The sequence below is a fragment of the Martes martes genome, assembly GCF_963455335.1.
Source record: "Martes martes genome assembly, chromosome: 4".
NCBI lineage: Eukaryota > Metazoa > Chordata > Mammalia > Carnivora > Mustelidae > Martes > Martes martes.
The window spans coordinates 33,574,609-33,590,161 of record NC_137891.1 but is presented as its reverse complement, the minus strand read 5'-3'; the positions used below and the strand labels follow the sequence as shown (position 1 = coordinate 33,590,161).

General features: G+C 31.0%; 1 protein-coding gene across 28 annotated transcripts in view; it reads left to right on the top strand.

Annotated features, from left to right (window-relative positions):
- Positions 1-15,553, top strand: part of RIMS2 (regulating synaptic membrane exocytosis 2) — a gene marked incomplete at its 5' end in the record, with an annotated part of 588,318 nt that overhangs the window by 402,551 nt on the left and 170,214 nt on the right. For 6 of the 28 annotated variants that reach the window (XM_080803110.1, XM_080803114.1, XM_080803100.1 and 3 more), the window contains one exon: positions 14,112-14,144. The exons of 21 other annotated variants lie outside the window; for them this stretch is intronic. In XM_080803110.1, coding sequence (XP_080659236.1) covers positions 14,112-14,144 — 33 coding nt within the window. The remainder of the gene's footprint in view (positions 1-14,111; positions 14,145-15,553) is intronic. One more of the 28 variants, XM_080803091.1, reaches the window with a different exon arrangement.

The following is a 15,553-nucleotide window of genomic DNA, read 5'->3' as shown; positions in this document are numbered from 1 at the left end:
AAAAAGCGTGTTCCTAAATGTACAGAAAGAAAAATGTTTTGTCCCTTTGAGCCTCAATGTAGAGTTGCCTACATTATTTCAAACATAGTTAACCTTGTAGACAAGGAAGAAAGGAAGGAAAGGAGAAAGAAGCGGGGGCGGGGAGGGGGAGACAGGTTACAAAGGAACCCAAAATAGTAAAGTAATTTTGACAATCTATAACGAATACTTATGTCTGTAAGCATTCTAGAAGTTGGATAGCGTTTACGGTGTGGACAGGCTTTGTGTTTCTGCCTCTCTGTATTCCTGTGAGTGCTTCTAGGGCAAGGAAAGTAGGATACCCATGTCTTAATTTCCAAATTTGATTTATATCTAGATAACAATGGATTTTATATTTCGTAAATATGGCATTCTTTGCCAACTTAGATGAATGACGATTTGACCAAAAATTATATGGGAGAAATTCAGGGATACCAAAAAATAGCAAGGAATCTATCATACAGTTTTTAGCAGGATGTGCATTCAGTCACATCTGTATTATGGAATAGTAACTCGGTGACAGTGAGGAAGATGGCTTGAAAGAAACGAGACAGAGGACATAAGACCATTTCAGGTCTTTCAATAGTCCACTATGATGGTCTGAACTAGAGCGAGGAGAAGAAGAAGAAATGCATTTTAAAAATTTCCTTCCTCGTTCAAATCCACAAGTCTAAATGAATCAGTTGTAGAAGTTAAGTACTTATAAACAAATATTTTAAAATTTCTTTTCCTGATCTTTCCTTTCCTTCTCGGAGCCTATTTCTCCTTATTTTACTTTTCTCTCCCCTTTTGCTCATTTTATTTCTTCTGTATTTCCAAAGCCTCAACTGGCTAATCAGATTTAGTGAAAAACCCCTTCTACCTCATACCTTTCTGCATACTTCAACCATTATTCAAGCCATACCATCATTGACTTCCTGAATATAATTCTAAAGCCATCTTCTATTTGTTGTTGAAATTGATGTGACCTTAGGAGGGCGATGGGAGACTAGAGTAAGAGCACAGGTTTTGGGCCTTGGCTCAGGGCCTGTCTTTACTATGTACCAACTCTAGGCCCTGAACCTAAGTTCATCTGAGAAAAAGAAATCTTACCATCTTTCTTTTATGCCCAATATGCTACTTTGAGAATCAAATGAGGTAATGAATGTGAGATTGTTTGTAAACTAGAGAATTAGTCAGTTACCCTTAATAACCAGCTCTTTTTGTTTTCTTACCTGGAGAAACCAACCACCTGATAGAAGGTCCTTTTTGTGTTTTATAGGATTAAATATGATGCTCTGTGTGGAGGCAATCGAAGCATATATTATACAAATATAGTCTTATTAACGTAAGAATTTATGCTCTTTAAATTGTAGCATTCGTAGGATTGGCTACCTGGGGTGATGGAAAGTAGCTGAAATACAGTTATTTTGAAGACGTGGGTTTCTTAAATGTCACTTAAAAGCTCGCTTCATGGTTAAGTCTTCGTGTGTAAAATCTTTCTTCATATTACCTAGTATTTATTAAATCAATCTTTAAGCTTTCCAATCTACAAATTAAATTCACAACTGAATATTTACTTAATTCAACTTGAAAATACTCAATTAGAGTGTTATTTTTAAAAAAGAGAAGAGAAAATTATCCCTCTAGAACAAACTTTTTGTGTGTACTTGAGTGGATTCCTGGTCTGTGCACTTGGACATACATTCTTTCAAAGTAATACTTAACTGATTAATTACATTATACGTCTTTGATTTTCACTTTTTAACCTTGGGTAGTACGTTGTACAGTATCATGGGCTAGCACTTTATACTTAAAATTTCAGTTTTAAGTTCATTATTTTTTAACATTAAGGAGACCATTTTGTTTTTGTTTTTTTTATTATCACAATAGTCCTTTAACAGAAAAGACTGTCTTTAAGGTGTTCCATCAGTGGTATTTTTGCTATTTTTGTTTAGTATATCTAAAACAACTTTCCGACAATTTGAATATTTTCCTGATACAAAACTAGTTTGCTAGTTTCATTTTAATACTACGGCCCATAATTCCAAGAGGGTTAACTAGATATAGGTAACTCTCAGCATTGGTTTTTGGGTGATAAACGAATTAATGAGTCAATAGTTCTGTTCTTTTTATAACTTGAATTCTGTTTTAAAGTAGACATTTGAATTTTGACAGAGGGTTTAAGTAGTTACATTTAGAACTTTTAGAAAATATTCTATACTCTCTGTCCTAATTTCATCATCTCTGGTATAGGTATTCTTCTACAAAATCTGACTAGTCTAGAATAATAAGAAGCAAGAGCAACTCGGTAATTTTAGAAATTTAGAAAGGAAATAACCTTTCAAATTTTCAAGACTAAATTTCTCACTTCAAATATAACATATAAGAGGCCAGAGAGGCTCTGAACCTTGCCTAAGGTTGTACACATAGTTAATAGCAGATATGTTCCAGAAGCCAGCATTCCTGGCTCAGTCTGGTAACATATCTGTGATATTTTTTTACCAACCGTTGATAGCCTTGCTCTAGGTCTTCTTTCATTGTTATATTGGCTGTCATTTATAAATTGATAGTTATGGACTGTTTTTGTTACTGGCATATAATAATTTTCAACAAATACTTGCTAATGTCACTCTGTCAACACAAGACAAATATCTATAAACAACTTCTCTTCAACTAAAATGTTTGTCAACTCAAAGAAAGTGTTTAAAAATTAAACATGTTATGTGTTAAGGGGCTTTCTGCCAATTTACAAATAGGCTATACCATTTTCAAAACAAGCCATTTCGACTTCTGCATACTCAATCTCACTTCAGAATAGCATGTCTTCTATTTTGTAACATCATAAACTATCAAGTGGTGAAACAACTCTTTAAGATGACAAATGTATAGGATTTTAGCGAATTTTAGGAACAACTCTGTAATCCTGTTGAATCTTTCATATTATATTGGTAGATGACCAAAAGTGCAGATTTTTCAAAAATCAAGAAATACTTTGTTTTAATGAGCTTATTATTTTCCCCAAACAGAAAAATTAGTCTGTTGGTTTTTGATATCAGATTAATTTGGTTAAAGGTACAGACAATTCGTTTATTCCTCTAACTAAAGAGAGCTTAACCAAGAGTTTTGGAATTTATTAGAAAGTCTATATATTCTCTAAAGGTTTTAACCACTGAGCCACCCAGGCACCACCTTTTTTTTTTTTTTAAGATTTTATTTATTTGACAGAGATCACAAGTAGGCAGAGAGGCAAGCAGAGAGATTCTCTAAAGGTTTTAAGACTGTTCTTCCCACTAGCAGTTGATTGAAATATAGTATCTTTATCTAGATTGTTTACCATTCCAGAGTCCTATATTGCATCTTTAGCAGATTATTTATTAATACCCAATTAGAAAATCAGGGTGTTAACTACACACCTACGTGTAACTTTCATACTCCCAAATCAAGGAGTTTGTTTCTTCACAAGAGCTAATTTATGTTGGGCCAGAAAAAAAGCATCTTACTATTAATAGCATTTATTTTAGGTTTAGGAACTGGAAAACCCTTACAATTAATGCAGTCAATTCTAACAGTGTAAGTAATCAAAAACAAAATAAAAAATAGTAAGTAATCAAAAATCAAAAACAGTAATGTATCCCAAATCACCTATATTTGATGTTGCAATATAGCATATTTTCCATTTTGACAGTGATTTCACCTTCCCTAGTTATGTTTTGCTTAGGTTAATATTATAAAATGTTAGTATTCCATTATTTATGTCCAAAGGTAGATGAGGCACCATCTTAACTAACAAAATAACTATTAATAAATAACTAACAAAACAGTTAGTTATTGTACGACATAGTGAAAACTTCATGGGGATTAAAACGTACATTGACAGTAACCAGCTACTTATAATATAGTTTTAGACATATGTGGATAAAAAAACAGGCAAGTGTATACTTAAGTATTTATGAATGCTGCTATGAGAATAAATGGTGATCAGCAAATCTTTTGATACACGACTTACAAGGCCCTACATGATCTGTACTCTCCCACTTCCCATTTCATTACCTCTTTAACCTCATCTTCTAGTACTTTACCCTTCATCCACTCTGTTCCAGTCACAGAGTTCACCGTGCTTTTGTAGAATATGTCAGACATGCTCTTACCTCAGGACATTTGCATGTGCTGTTCTTCTGGTTGTAATGCCTTCTCCCCAAATAACCATATGGCTAACTCCCCTACTTTCCCAAGTTCTCTACTTAAACTTGTCTTCTTTGTGAGGTGCTCTATGACTAACCTACTGAAACATCTGTCACCCTCTGGACATTTTATTTCTTTCTTAACTACTTCTTGTTTGTCTTCTTAGCACTTACCAATATCTAAGTGATAAAACATTTTACTTGTTTATCCTGTTTCATTTCTCCTGCTAGAATATAAACTTTATGAGAACACGGACTTTTGTCTGTTTTGTTTGTGGTTAAATTCCCAGTGCCTAAACATGCCTGAATTATAGTAGGTGCTGAATATATATTTGTTGGATTTAAACATATTTTACAATACTACAAATAATTCTGGATAATCTTAGATAAGCCAGATTACGCATATCCAATGACACCAAACTTAATAGTTTTCATTGAAATAATAACCCCACAGCACATAAATTTTTCTGTCATTTAGTGAAAGTACTAAATGTGGCAGCAAAAAATTAGTCACTTTATCTTACCATATATTAAAATGTATTTGTAGATTTTCTCTTGGTATGTGTGGAAGTCTCTGCATTTTAATTCCATATAAACATTTTATTGTACCATAATAACATTATGTTTAGCAAAATGTTTATTTCTAAAATAAATTAGTATTATTTAATATCAACTAAAAAGACCTTTATTTGCCAAGCCATTTTAATTATGTTTTCTTCATACCTTGGCCCCACTTATTTTATTGAAAATCAATTTTGGAGATTACTGGAATAAATTTTAGTGCTCTGGATTTTGAAACTTATAAGAAAATTCAAATATCACATTCCTGTATTTAAAATATTGACTACATATTAATAAAAATCTATGGGAAAACATAGGGGAAAAATCTAAAAACTAATTAGGTTCTGAAGTATTTTTAGGTTCTCGTTGTACACATTGTCTATACTTCTGATAAGTTCTGATGATTGTCTTTTGGTTTATACTAGAAGTTACATGGGAAGACCAGCAGAAAAAGGTGAATGGTACAATAAGTGATGACAAACCATTGCCGAAAAAGAATCACCAGTCTGAGCCAGGTTTGTCAGGGTTTGGAAAACCACTGAAAGCATGAGACTCTAAGCATTGCATTTCATGCTTTTTAATTATGTGTGTGCTTGTACCTCATCTTTCTCATTTTGGTGTGAACTTTATAGTGTGTAGACCCTATTTAAATTAGAGTGGTGAACACTTTATTTCAAGATATGTGTAGAAAACAAATTCTACATATTTTGGAAAAAAGTTTTTTTTTTGTTATCAAGATTACTTCTCTAGGAGAAGAATTGACTAATTTAAGCACAAATGGTCATTTATGTATTTGGTTGTTTTGGCCCAAATTAAAGTACCTTCATGGGAAGGGATCACAATATATAATTAAATATAATATGTATAATTAAATATAAATACGCATAATTAAAGTACCTTAATGGGGAGCTATTACTTGCTTCCTTAAAAAGTACTATGTAAAGGTCAATAATACTGTCAAGGCACTATACCAGATATTGGAAATGACTTATTTTACAACTTTTGCAGCTAAGATATTGCTAACAACAGCAAAGAGTGATAGCATATTGTGTGAATTCAGTAGTCTCTTTAGTCCATTATTTCTACAAATGAATTGAAATGAAGTGATTATGTTTTCCTCTTTCTTTTCTTATTTGGAGAGGTATTATTAACTGAGTAAAAGGCAAAAACTTGAACCAAGAGTAAAAGGAAGAGAAGCAAAGGGCAGAGGTAATCAATAAACTGAATGATCAGTCCTAGCTTTAATCCATAAGTGGATGAGAGTCCGTTGAAAATTTCATTCAAAATTTTAGGATGGCCTTTCTGACAGTGGTATTATCATTAAAATGACTGTGTCTATAGTAACAGTGTTAATGTATTTTTATATGGTGACTCAGTTCATCTTACATCTCTAAAACTTATACTTTAAAATATGTCAATGTATAAATTAAACTGACTCATTAATGAGTATTCATTGCTATCCTGTTGTATGCCAGAAGTTGTGGTTGGTACTGAGTTATCCGGGTAAACAACAATAATGCAGCAATGTCCTCATAAAGCTTACATTCTGGCAAAAATACATAAATTATAAGTGATTATACTAATGACTAAGTTACCACAATTGTGATAGTGTTTTAAGGCAAGAGTAGTTTGCTTTGAGAAAAATAATTATGTTACATAAGTCTGGAGAGGAAGAAAAAATGCTATAGCACAAGTGGCTTAATCTGTGAATTCTCTTAGTAAAACACATTCTGAAAATTTAATAAAATAAGCAGGAATTTATATTGGGAATTTAAATATATAAGTTGTAAGAAAATATCTTGCTTTTTTTTCAATCTTTCGATTATGCATCACAGTTTGTTTTGAAAATAATAATTACCTTAATATATTTAGTGGGATTTAAAGGTAAACAGTATAAAATTAATGATTTATGTTATGATTTATATAACAAAAATTATTACTGGAAAAATCTTTCCTTGCAGTATTGTGTGATATCAGTTATCTTTAGTCATAAACTATTATTTGTTTGTCTTATTTGCCATGATGTCTGATTACATAAATAGGTTTGTGGCCGTATAGATCTATGTAAATAAATTACATCGAATATTAAAGTCAATGCAAAGTTTGGCTAAAAAAAAATCTTAAATCTCACAAACAAGATTTTTTAAATCTCCTAAATATTATTAATTTGTATATTCTCATAGATAGAATATATATATTTTATCCCTTAAGTCCTCTAACTGAATATAAACTTTGTGTGTAAAAGAGGAAAATTAATGTAATTAGAGTGCCTTAATGTCATGGCTTAAAATGGTTATAGATTTTTCTATTTTGGCAATTGTGCATTTTCCTATATACTCGGAAATTCAAACTGGCCCTGGAAATTCCCACCCTAAATGTCGTGAGTAAGTATGCGGTATGCTAAAGCAGCAAACACTGTGTTAAATGATAGTATTCCTAAATATTTTTGTTTGTTTCTTAAAGAAAGGGGGGTTTTGTAGGGAGTATTTTTAACAATTGAAACTTTGAAGTGATAATATGGGAGGCAAGTAATGGGATATCAGGTGAGTGGGGCTGATTACCTATCAGTAACACCTTTTGAGCCTGGGCTTTACGGATGACATGTTTGCAGTCATTCTCTCTTTCATATTTAAGTACGTCTATGATACTAATGATCTATTGATTGTAATCCGTGTTTAATACATAATTTTCATTCACTAAAATCTAAGATCGCATTTTCTACTAATTGTCAAAGATTCTTCATCAGAAGATTGTTATAGTAAACTTGTGGCGTTAGAAAAATTCATAAGGACTTGAGCCAAAATCTGAGATGCAAAGTCAGCTGTATGTATCAATAGTGTATACTGCCGTCTTTTTTGTTGCTGTTTTATCAGAATTTGTGCAAAAATAATAGCTGGGAATTTTACCATTTTTAGGATGTATGCTAATAACTTAAAAATCATTTGAAATTTTTATTTTAAACATAAGAATATAGAACCAGAGGACTAAATGGTACTATATAGGCTAGAAAATGTGTTAATGAATATTTGGATGAACTTTAAGTATTATGGACTAGTTTCTGCTTCTCTTAAAGAAAAGTCTTGATATTTCAAAACCTGACTGTCCTGAGGGGATTATCAGCAAGAAGGGTGATTTATTTTCAGTATCTCTCACTTGATTGGTGGGATAGATGAAGATTCCTGGGAAATATAATGGTGTTTATCAGATTAGTATCTTAGATATGAGCAAAAATATAAGTATTGTACAAATGATTTTAAACTTCAGGTTTTATGGATAGTGTTTAGTGTAAGTCACTAACATCTTCCTCAGCTAGATGTGAATTAGATTTTGTTTAGACCGTAAAGTTAATAAAACATTCTTTTTTTTTATTTTAATAAAGTTAATAAGACATTCTTGACAGAAGTCAAGATTATTTGAGTATGGAAAAATCTGTTGTTTAATTTTTAATGAGTAATCTGATTCTAGAGTGGAATACTATGGCCTATAATAATGCATTGCTATTAAACATTGAAAAACTTTAATCTGTTGAGCTTTATATTTTCACTTTGTGAGTCTATCTGTTCTTAGAGTAATTGAAATGTATCTGAAAAAAGAGCATATTTTATATTAAATATTTTATCTCATACTTTACTGAAACTCATCCCACAAAAAACCCTGGTGAGAATGCTGATTTTAGTTAGGCTGAATGAATGTTTTAGAACTGATACAGTTTCTCCAAATAAAGATCTTGGACTTAAATAGTTCAGAATGGACTTTGAGATCTAATTTTAAATGATTTCTGATATGTTTGATAATTAATTGATACTATTCCAAAAAGGATTATCTACCTTGGTTCATTATTTTTTAGGTGTAAGATATGCTATATCTAGGAAAATTTTGAAATGGCTTAGCTACCCTTATTGTAATTATCCGGAAACCATGATGGTGCTACTTTGCTGTTTCGTGTCTGGAAAATAAGTCTATGCCTTTCTGGGAAAGGCAGTGAAAATCTTTGCTGGGTTACTGTATGATTATATATTACTTTGGAAATAGAAACTATTCAAGTAACAAGTTCTGTTTTACTACATACTCTAGCATCTTGATGCATAAGCCCTTAGTATTAGCATTATATAATTTAGTTAATGTATTAACCTTTAATTTTTTCCAACGTGGACTTTTTCATATTGTATTTCTTTGTGGACCTGTAACTGTGGTGAAGGTAGGGATTTTTTTTCTTCTACCTTTGGATTTATGCTTTACGAAAGTTATCTTAAGAAAAAGTAAATACTGAAAGATGTATTTTGTTAGTGAGTTTAATACTTAGCATTTTTTTTTTTTTTTTACTATTTTGGTGTTGTGGAGTTTTGCTTCCTTTTATTTTTGAGTACTTTGACATTTCTTAAAGGTAGAAACAATGTGTTTCCATCTAAATCGATAATCTAAATTAGTCTAGTTAGTTGCTAATCTAATTCATCTAATCTAGAAAAGAGAATTAAGGTTATGTTCTTAGTCAGTATTAGACGCTGGTAATTTCCAGATTGTTGTAGAATAAATGAATTTTATTTTTTATAAAAGTGATATAAAACAAGTAAATATTTTATGCAAGACAAATCAATTGATGGAATTTCAGAATTAAATACTATTGATACCTTCAGATGTAAATAAGCATTCTTTGTTAATAACTGTGTTTTCCTATCAATAAAGAGAAATTTCATGATTTATGAGTTTAGTTGCTTATTTAAAGTTGATTCAGTTTCCTCTGAATATACAGATAAGCTTATAAGGCCATGCGGTAATTCAAAGACTGTTGTTTTTATGATAAATAGTGTGATATATTTTGAAAGTCAATTATTTTAAACTCACTCAATACATTCTCTGAGTATATTTTTCTTCTGTATTTAAAATTGCATTATGTGTCAGACCTCAAGGATAAAATCAGTGAAAAACAGTACAGCTAGGAAAGAAGACATTTAAAAGATAAACATTTTTATTAGTGAACTTTTAAAAATAGCAAAATATTTTAAAAGATTGTACCTTGCTTATTTTAATAGGTAGAAGTTATTGTAAACATTCAATAATTTTATGGTTGATGAGAAGATTACAGAAAGTAATAATTAGTTTAAAAAAGAAACTCAGACACGTGGTTGAGGAACTAATTCTTCAAGATTTTTTCACATTGGAGAGTTTTAGTTCAAAATCTGTAAATTTGGTAAATATTTTATTTTTATATTCTAGATCCATCCTGATCTTTGTACCATTGAGACACTCCTACAAAGTAGTTGCTTATTTAGTCTTCATTTTGAAAAGTACCTCTCCTGCCCCAAAGGGACATACTAAGACTATGATCTTTTTAGTATATGTGCTGCCGAAGCGAGCACTAAGACTATGATCTTTCAAAGCCCTCATAATATGATTAGTTTTTAATTATATGAAAGTTCTAGTATGCTTTTAAAGTATTAAGGCTTTTGTTTCATTGTCAGGAATCTTTTTAAACAGAATTCTTGCTCCTGAAGGACCTGTGTTTACTCAAGTACAAAATTTTCTGATAATAGGACCAATATTATGTCTGTTGTAAATGGCGATAAATGAGAAAGAACATTAGCCGTCAACAAGTTTCAAATAGATATCATACACACTTGGTAAAAACTATATTTATAGATAAACGGGCCCATGTACATGCCTTTTAAAATTAAGTTGATTGCAGATTATTCTTTCTCTTTGAACTTGAGGTGTATTAAGTCAAAATTTAATAACAGTTAATACATTATATTAGGAAGAGAACATTTTTGGTTTGCACAAAATTTTGCATAAAATTTGGCATCATATACATTATTACAAACTTAACTTTTTTACCAAGTAAATCAATGAAAGTAATTATTTTATATATCTATTTATCTTCAGTAGTTCTTTTTTTAATTTTAAGAACCAAAATATAGCAGCTTTAGTTGGTAGGTACATAGATAGATAAATAGATAGACACAAAGATGTTGTATTACTTTGCTTGATACACCTAAATTTAAAAATACCTCTCAAAAATAATTTACCATAAATGATGAAATGATATTATGAGGTTTATGAAGTATTCATCATATCTTATAAATGTCTTTTTTGATATAATATATGAAAATTTTTTATTTCTCCTTTCTTGGCTCATATGATGGAATGAACCAAAAAGAAAAAAAAGTACTGTATATTTTCTCTGCAAAGTCTTTATATTTTCTAAATATAAAACTAAAACTACAGGGTTCCTGGGTGGCTCAGTGGGTTAAAGCCTCTGCCTTCGTCTCAGGTCATGATCTCAGGGTCCTGGGATGGAGCCCAGCATCAGGCTCTCTGCTCAGCAGGGAGCCTGCTTCCCCTCCCCCCACCCCTCTGCCTGCCTCTCTGCCTACTTGTAATCTCTGTCTGTCAAATAAATAAATAAAATCTTAAAAAAAAAAACCCTAAAACTACAATTCAGCCATAATTATGATACAACAGATACCAAAGCAAGGGTATACTTTTACTATATTTAACTTCTTACTATTTAACTGGTTATTGGTTAAAGGAAGTATTAGAAAGAGTTCTCATTGGAATGGCCATTAAAACAGCACTGAAAAGTAGAATGTTTGTGGGATGGTAATGATCAAAGGAAAAATAGATAGAAATTGTGGAGGCAGTTACTTTTAGCTTCTTCAGGGTTTACAGAAGTCTGTAATTCATTGCAATAGTATATGTGAAATAAGTACTTACAGTTTATTGCCATTTAAGTAAGACCTGGCCACTTAAATGATGCTGACTATAAGTTTTTCTTTTAAAATGAGACTGTTATAATGCAAATAACGTATAATACAAATTCTAACAACAAGGAAGACAAGAAAGCCAAAAGATTTTTTAAATATATTTGGTATAACTTTAAATTTTTGAGATTTTATTATTTAAATGAACATTCTATCTGCCAATTAAAATTAAGTGATTTTTACATAAGAATGGTTATGACCTATTTATTAATGGCTCATAGTCATATAAGGATGGAAAGATGATTTAATGGGCACTTTCAGTTAATAGTGAGATCATTGTCAAATCTTTCATTTTCATCCTTTTATGTAATATAAATTTTGTGTTATTTTATTAAAAATTAACTTACTAGTGCTATGTGTTATTATACTTCTCACAAGAGTAAAACCTTCAGTGAATTACTTGCATAGTTGAACCAGTTACCTTTAAAAAAAAAAAAATCAAACTCTATACTACGTAATAAATTGTCCAGATCAGGTGCCACCATGAGAAGATTTTTTTGTTTTTTCTTTGCTTGAATTTTTATTTCACGTGTTTTTATTGGGTCATATACCATCTAGTAGAAAGAAAGTTGACGTGGTAATCAGGAGTCCTCTGTTCTATTACTGGTTCTGACACTGAACTTGTTGTGTGACCTTGGGTAAGTCACTTGAACTCTGTATGCCTCAGTTATTCTCTGTGATTAATGAATGAATGAGTGGAGAAGAATTTTGAATGTTTTGATCTATATAACTTGAAGAACATTGCCTCGATGCCATTATAAAATAATTCAAGATACAGAAGAATGCTAGGCAGAGAAAGAGCGTCATTTATTTATTTTGTGTTTACATTTTCTGCAAAAAATAATAGTAATAATAATAAATTTTTTTTAGAGAAGAAATATACCTAAGCTGTCATTTTATCCAATTCATATCAATTTCATTTTAATATGCAAGGAAATTATTTTAGTAGGGTGGTAAATATGTATGTAGACAAATTTTGCACATGAGAAATAATATGAGATAAAATACAATTCAGAATTAAACTGCATTACTAATGTATCTCTGATTTTTCTATCTTCTTTGAGAAGTGGGCGGATGGGGGGTGGGAAACAAAATATGTCATATATCATATTAATGTATGGAGTACATTTCAGGAGGATAATACTTTTCTAGTAGTGGCCAATCCTATCAACACAGTCTGGTTTGTAATACAATAATTATGATGAATATAGTGTCCAATTTTGAATAGATCAAAGATGTGCTCAAGCAATAATCAAAATGACATTGTTAAATTTCAAAATGTGTCATTCCTTTTCAGTTCTCTACAATTCATACTGGGATTTCTCTTTTTTCTAAGAAAACAAGTTTTGGTCATCTTAGCAATCTTTTCCTGGTGGAAAGTTTTCATTTTCTCACTATTCAAGAAAAGAGATAAATTTGTTATAAGAAAGAATCCTTTTAAGAGTTATAATATCAATATATCAATATTTCAAGTATATTTTGATGTAGTATGTTTTTCCATATATCTCTCAAAAACTATGATATAACCATTGCAGAAGTGAATTTGGTGTTTTGATTTAAGAATTTTATGGTACCTGACTCAAAACTAATTATGTGATTAAATAGGAGATTTTGGTTTTGTATGACAGTGTTTATCTGTGTCAGTCATACTAATACTAACTCACTAACACCTTTGAAAGAATTTTTTTCCTAGAATGCTGAGTTTAGCAGGTATTTCCGCTTTCAATCACTGTATAGAATGTCTTCTAACTTCACTAGCAGTGGAGAACGAAGTGTTTCCTAAATGTGTCCTCTATCTATTATAGTAGATATTGGATTTGAGGGGCAAATTTAAATAGAGATGTCAGTGATGTGTTATGTGGTGTCTGTAAGAATTTTCTGAATAGATATTATAAGGGAATATGAAGAAACAAGATTTGTCTAGATTTAAGGTTCATTGAATTTTTAATATTTAAATAAGCCATATCTTTCAGCTACCCTTTTTATAATGAGTCTTATAGTTATTACTCTCCATATTTTATAATACAATACTTTATGGTAATATTTTGCTGTAGTGAAGTAATTCAGATATTGGCCCATGTGTGCACTCATCAATTTCAGAAACTTGAAAGGCATAGAAATCTGTTGGAACTATTTTTAACGTTCTTTTTTAAAGTTTATTCAATTAAATTCTTTTCTTTAAATGATAATTAAAAATTCTAAAAGCATTTCCACAGATTTTCAGTGGACTCTGGAATGTCTTGAACAATATGGTCATACAAGGAACATTGTTTTCACTAATGGTATCTTTCTTCAGCATCAGTGTTCAGGATTGGTGGTCCATAAATAATTGTAAACTTTGAGTCTTCTTTATTTCTGCACTAACTTTATTTTTCTGATTCTGCTAATCCATAATAGTTTACCCAATTCTCCATCAGTTCTTCTGTATTCTTTAAAAAAATTTTTTTTAATATGGTATGTATTTTATTATATCTTCCCTACAACTGTGTACAGGATTTTTCTCAAAATGATTTGGGGCCCTTTCCTTCAGTGTCACTTTTTACCTTTCGAGTACATCCACTCACACCCATCTCCTTTGTCTATGTCTGTCCATTACACGATGTGGCCACAGAAGAAGTGGACTCCACAAGGAGAAGACACGCAGGTCTGTCTCTTCTACTGCTTTTCTTTGTTATTTTTTCATGTATCTAACTTATTTTAGAAATTTTTTACTATTTTTTCTTCATTTCATAATTCTTCATTTTCCTCTAATATAACAAAATGTTAAATCTTGCAGGCCTTTTTATTTTAGTTAGTGGTATATTCAACTTTTAACAGCAACTGCTCCAATTAGATTGATAAAAATAAAACGATTAATTTTTAATGTAATATGTATGTGTGTGTATGTATGTGTGTGTGTGTATTTTTCCATAATGGGTAACTAAATCCAGATCCAAATATATGTATATGTATATATGTCTGTACATATATACATAAAGATATATAGTATTTTGTCAGTGAGATTAAGTTAACAAATGAATCATATTCATTCTTCAACTTATTTTAGACTTCAACCTTGTTTTCAACTTCATTTTACATAATTCTAAAAGTACTTTATTTTTATCATGAGTTCTGCAATGTGCTAGACATTTGGAGAACATTAAAGATCTAATACATGACCTAAACAAGCTCTCAATATCAATGAGGAGTTAAAATATGTGGGTAACATGCTGTGTTTATGTGCCAGTATGGATGGTTCTAACAATATGGTCTGTAAAGATATAAAGTCAAATAAAATCTGTTTCAGCTAGATGGCCAGAAAAGGCTTCATGGAAGAAATAACACTTGAACTGAAACTTGAACATTCATTCAACACTCATTTATTAAGCACATGTGATGTGATACTGTTCTAGGTGCTGGAAATAACAGGACACACAATAGCTCCCCATCTTTGCTGGCTTTTTCTAGTGTGAGTCTGATAAGTAAATGCAGTAGTATTGCAGGTGCTATGAGAAATCTGTGTATATAGAATGCAGTGGAATCATAAAGGATGGTATGATCATTTCCACCTGGAAAGTATGGATATTAGTTCAAGAAAGACTTTGTAGGAGAGATAACATATGAATTGAACATTAAGAACTAGAAAGATGTTGCCTCCTGGGTAGAGTACATTTCAGGCAGAGGAAACAATATGGGGAAAATGACTTCAAACGAGTTTAGGCAAAAGTAGGCAAGGGAGTGTTTCTGAAGATCATGTGTGATATTGAAACATGTAAAGCAAGAAAAGAACAAGATCAGATACTTTTTCCTAGAAATATTACTGTGGAAAGCTATGTAAAAAATGGACTAGAGCAGTAAAAGCAGAAAAATCGTTTATGAGGCTGGTGCACCGATCAGTAGAGAGATGATAATGGGCTGACATAAGGTATCAGTAGCATATGATATTGATACATGAGAAGTTATATAAAGATGTAGAATCTGTAGGACTTAGTCACTGATTAGATATTGTTGATGCAAGAAAGGGAGGGAATAAGATAATTTCAGGTGATGGAAATGTATGGGTAGATGGTGGCC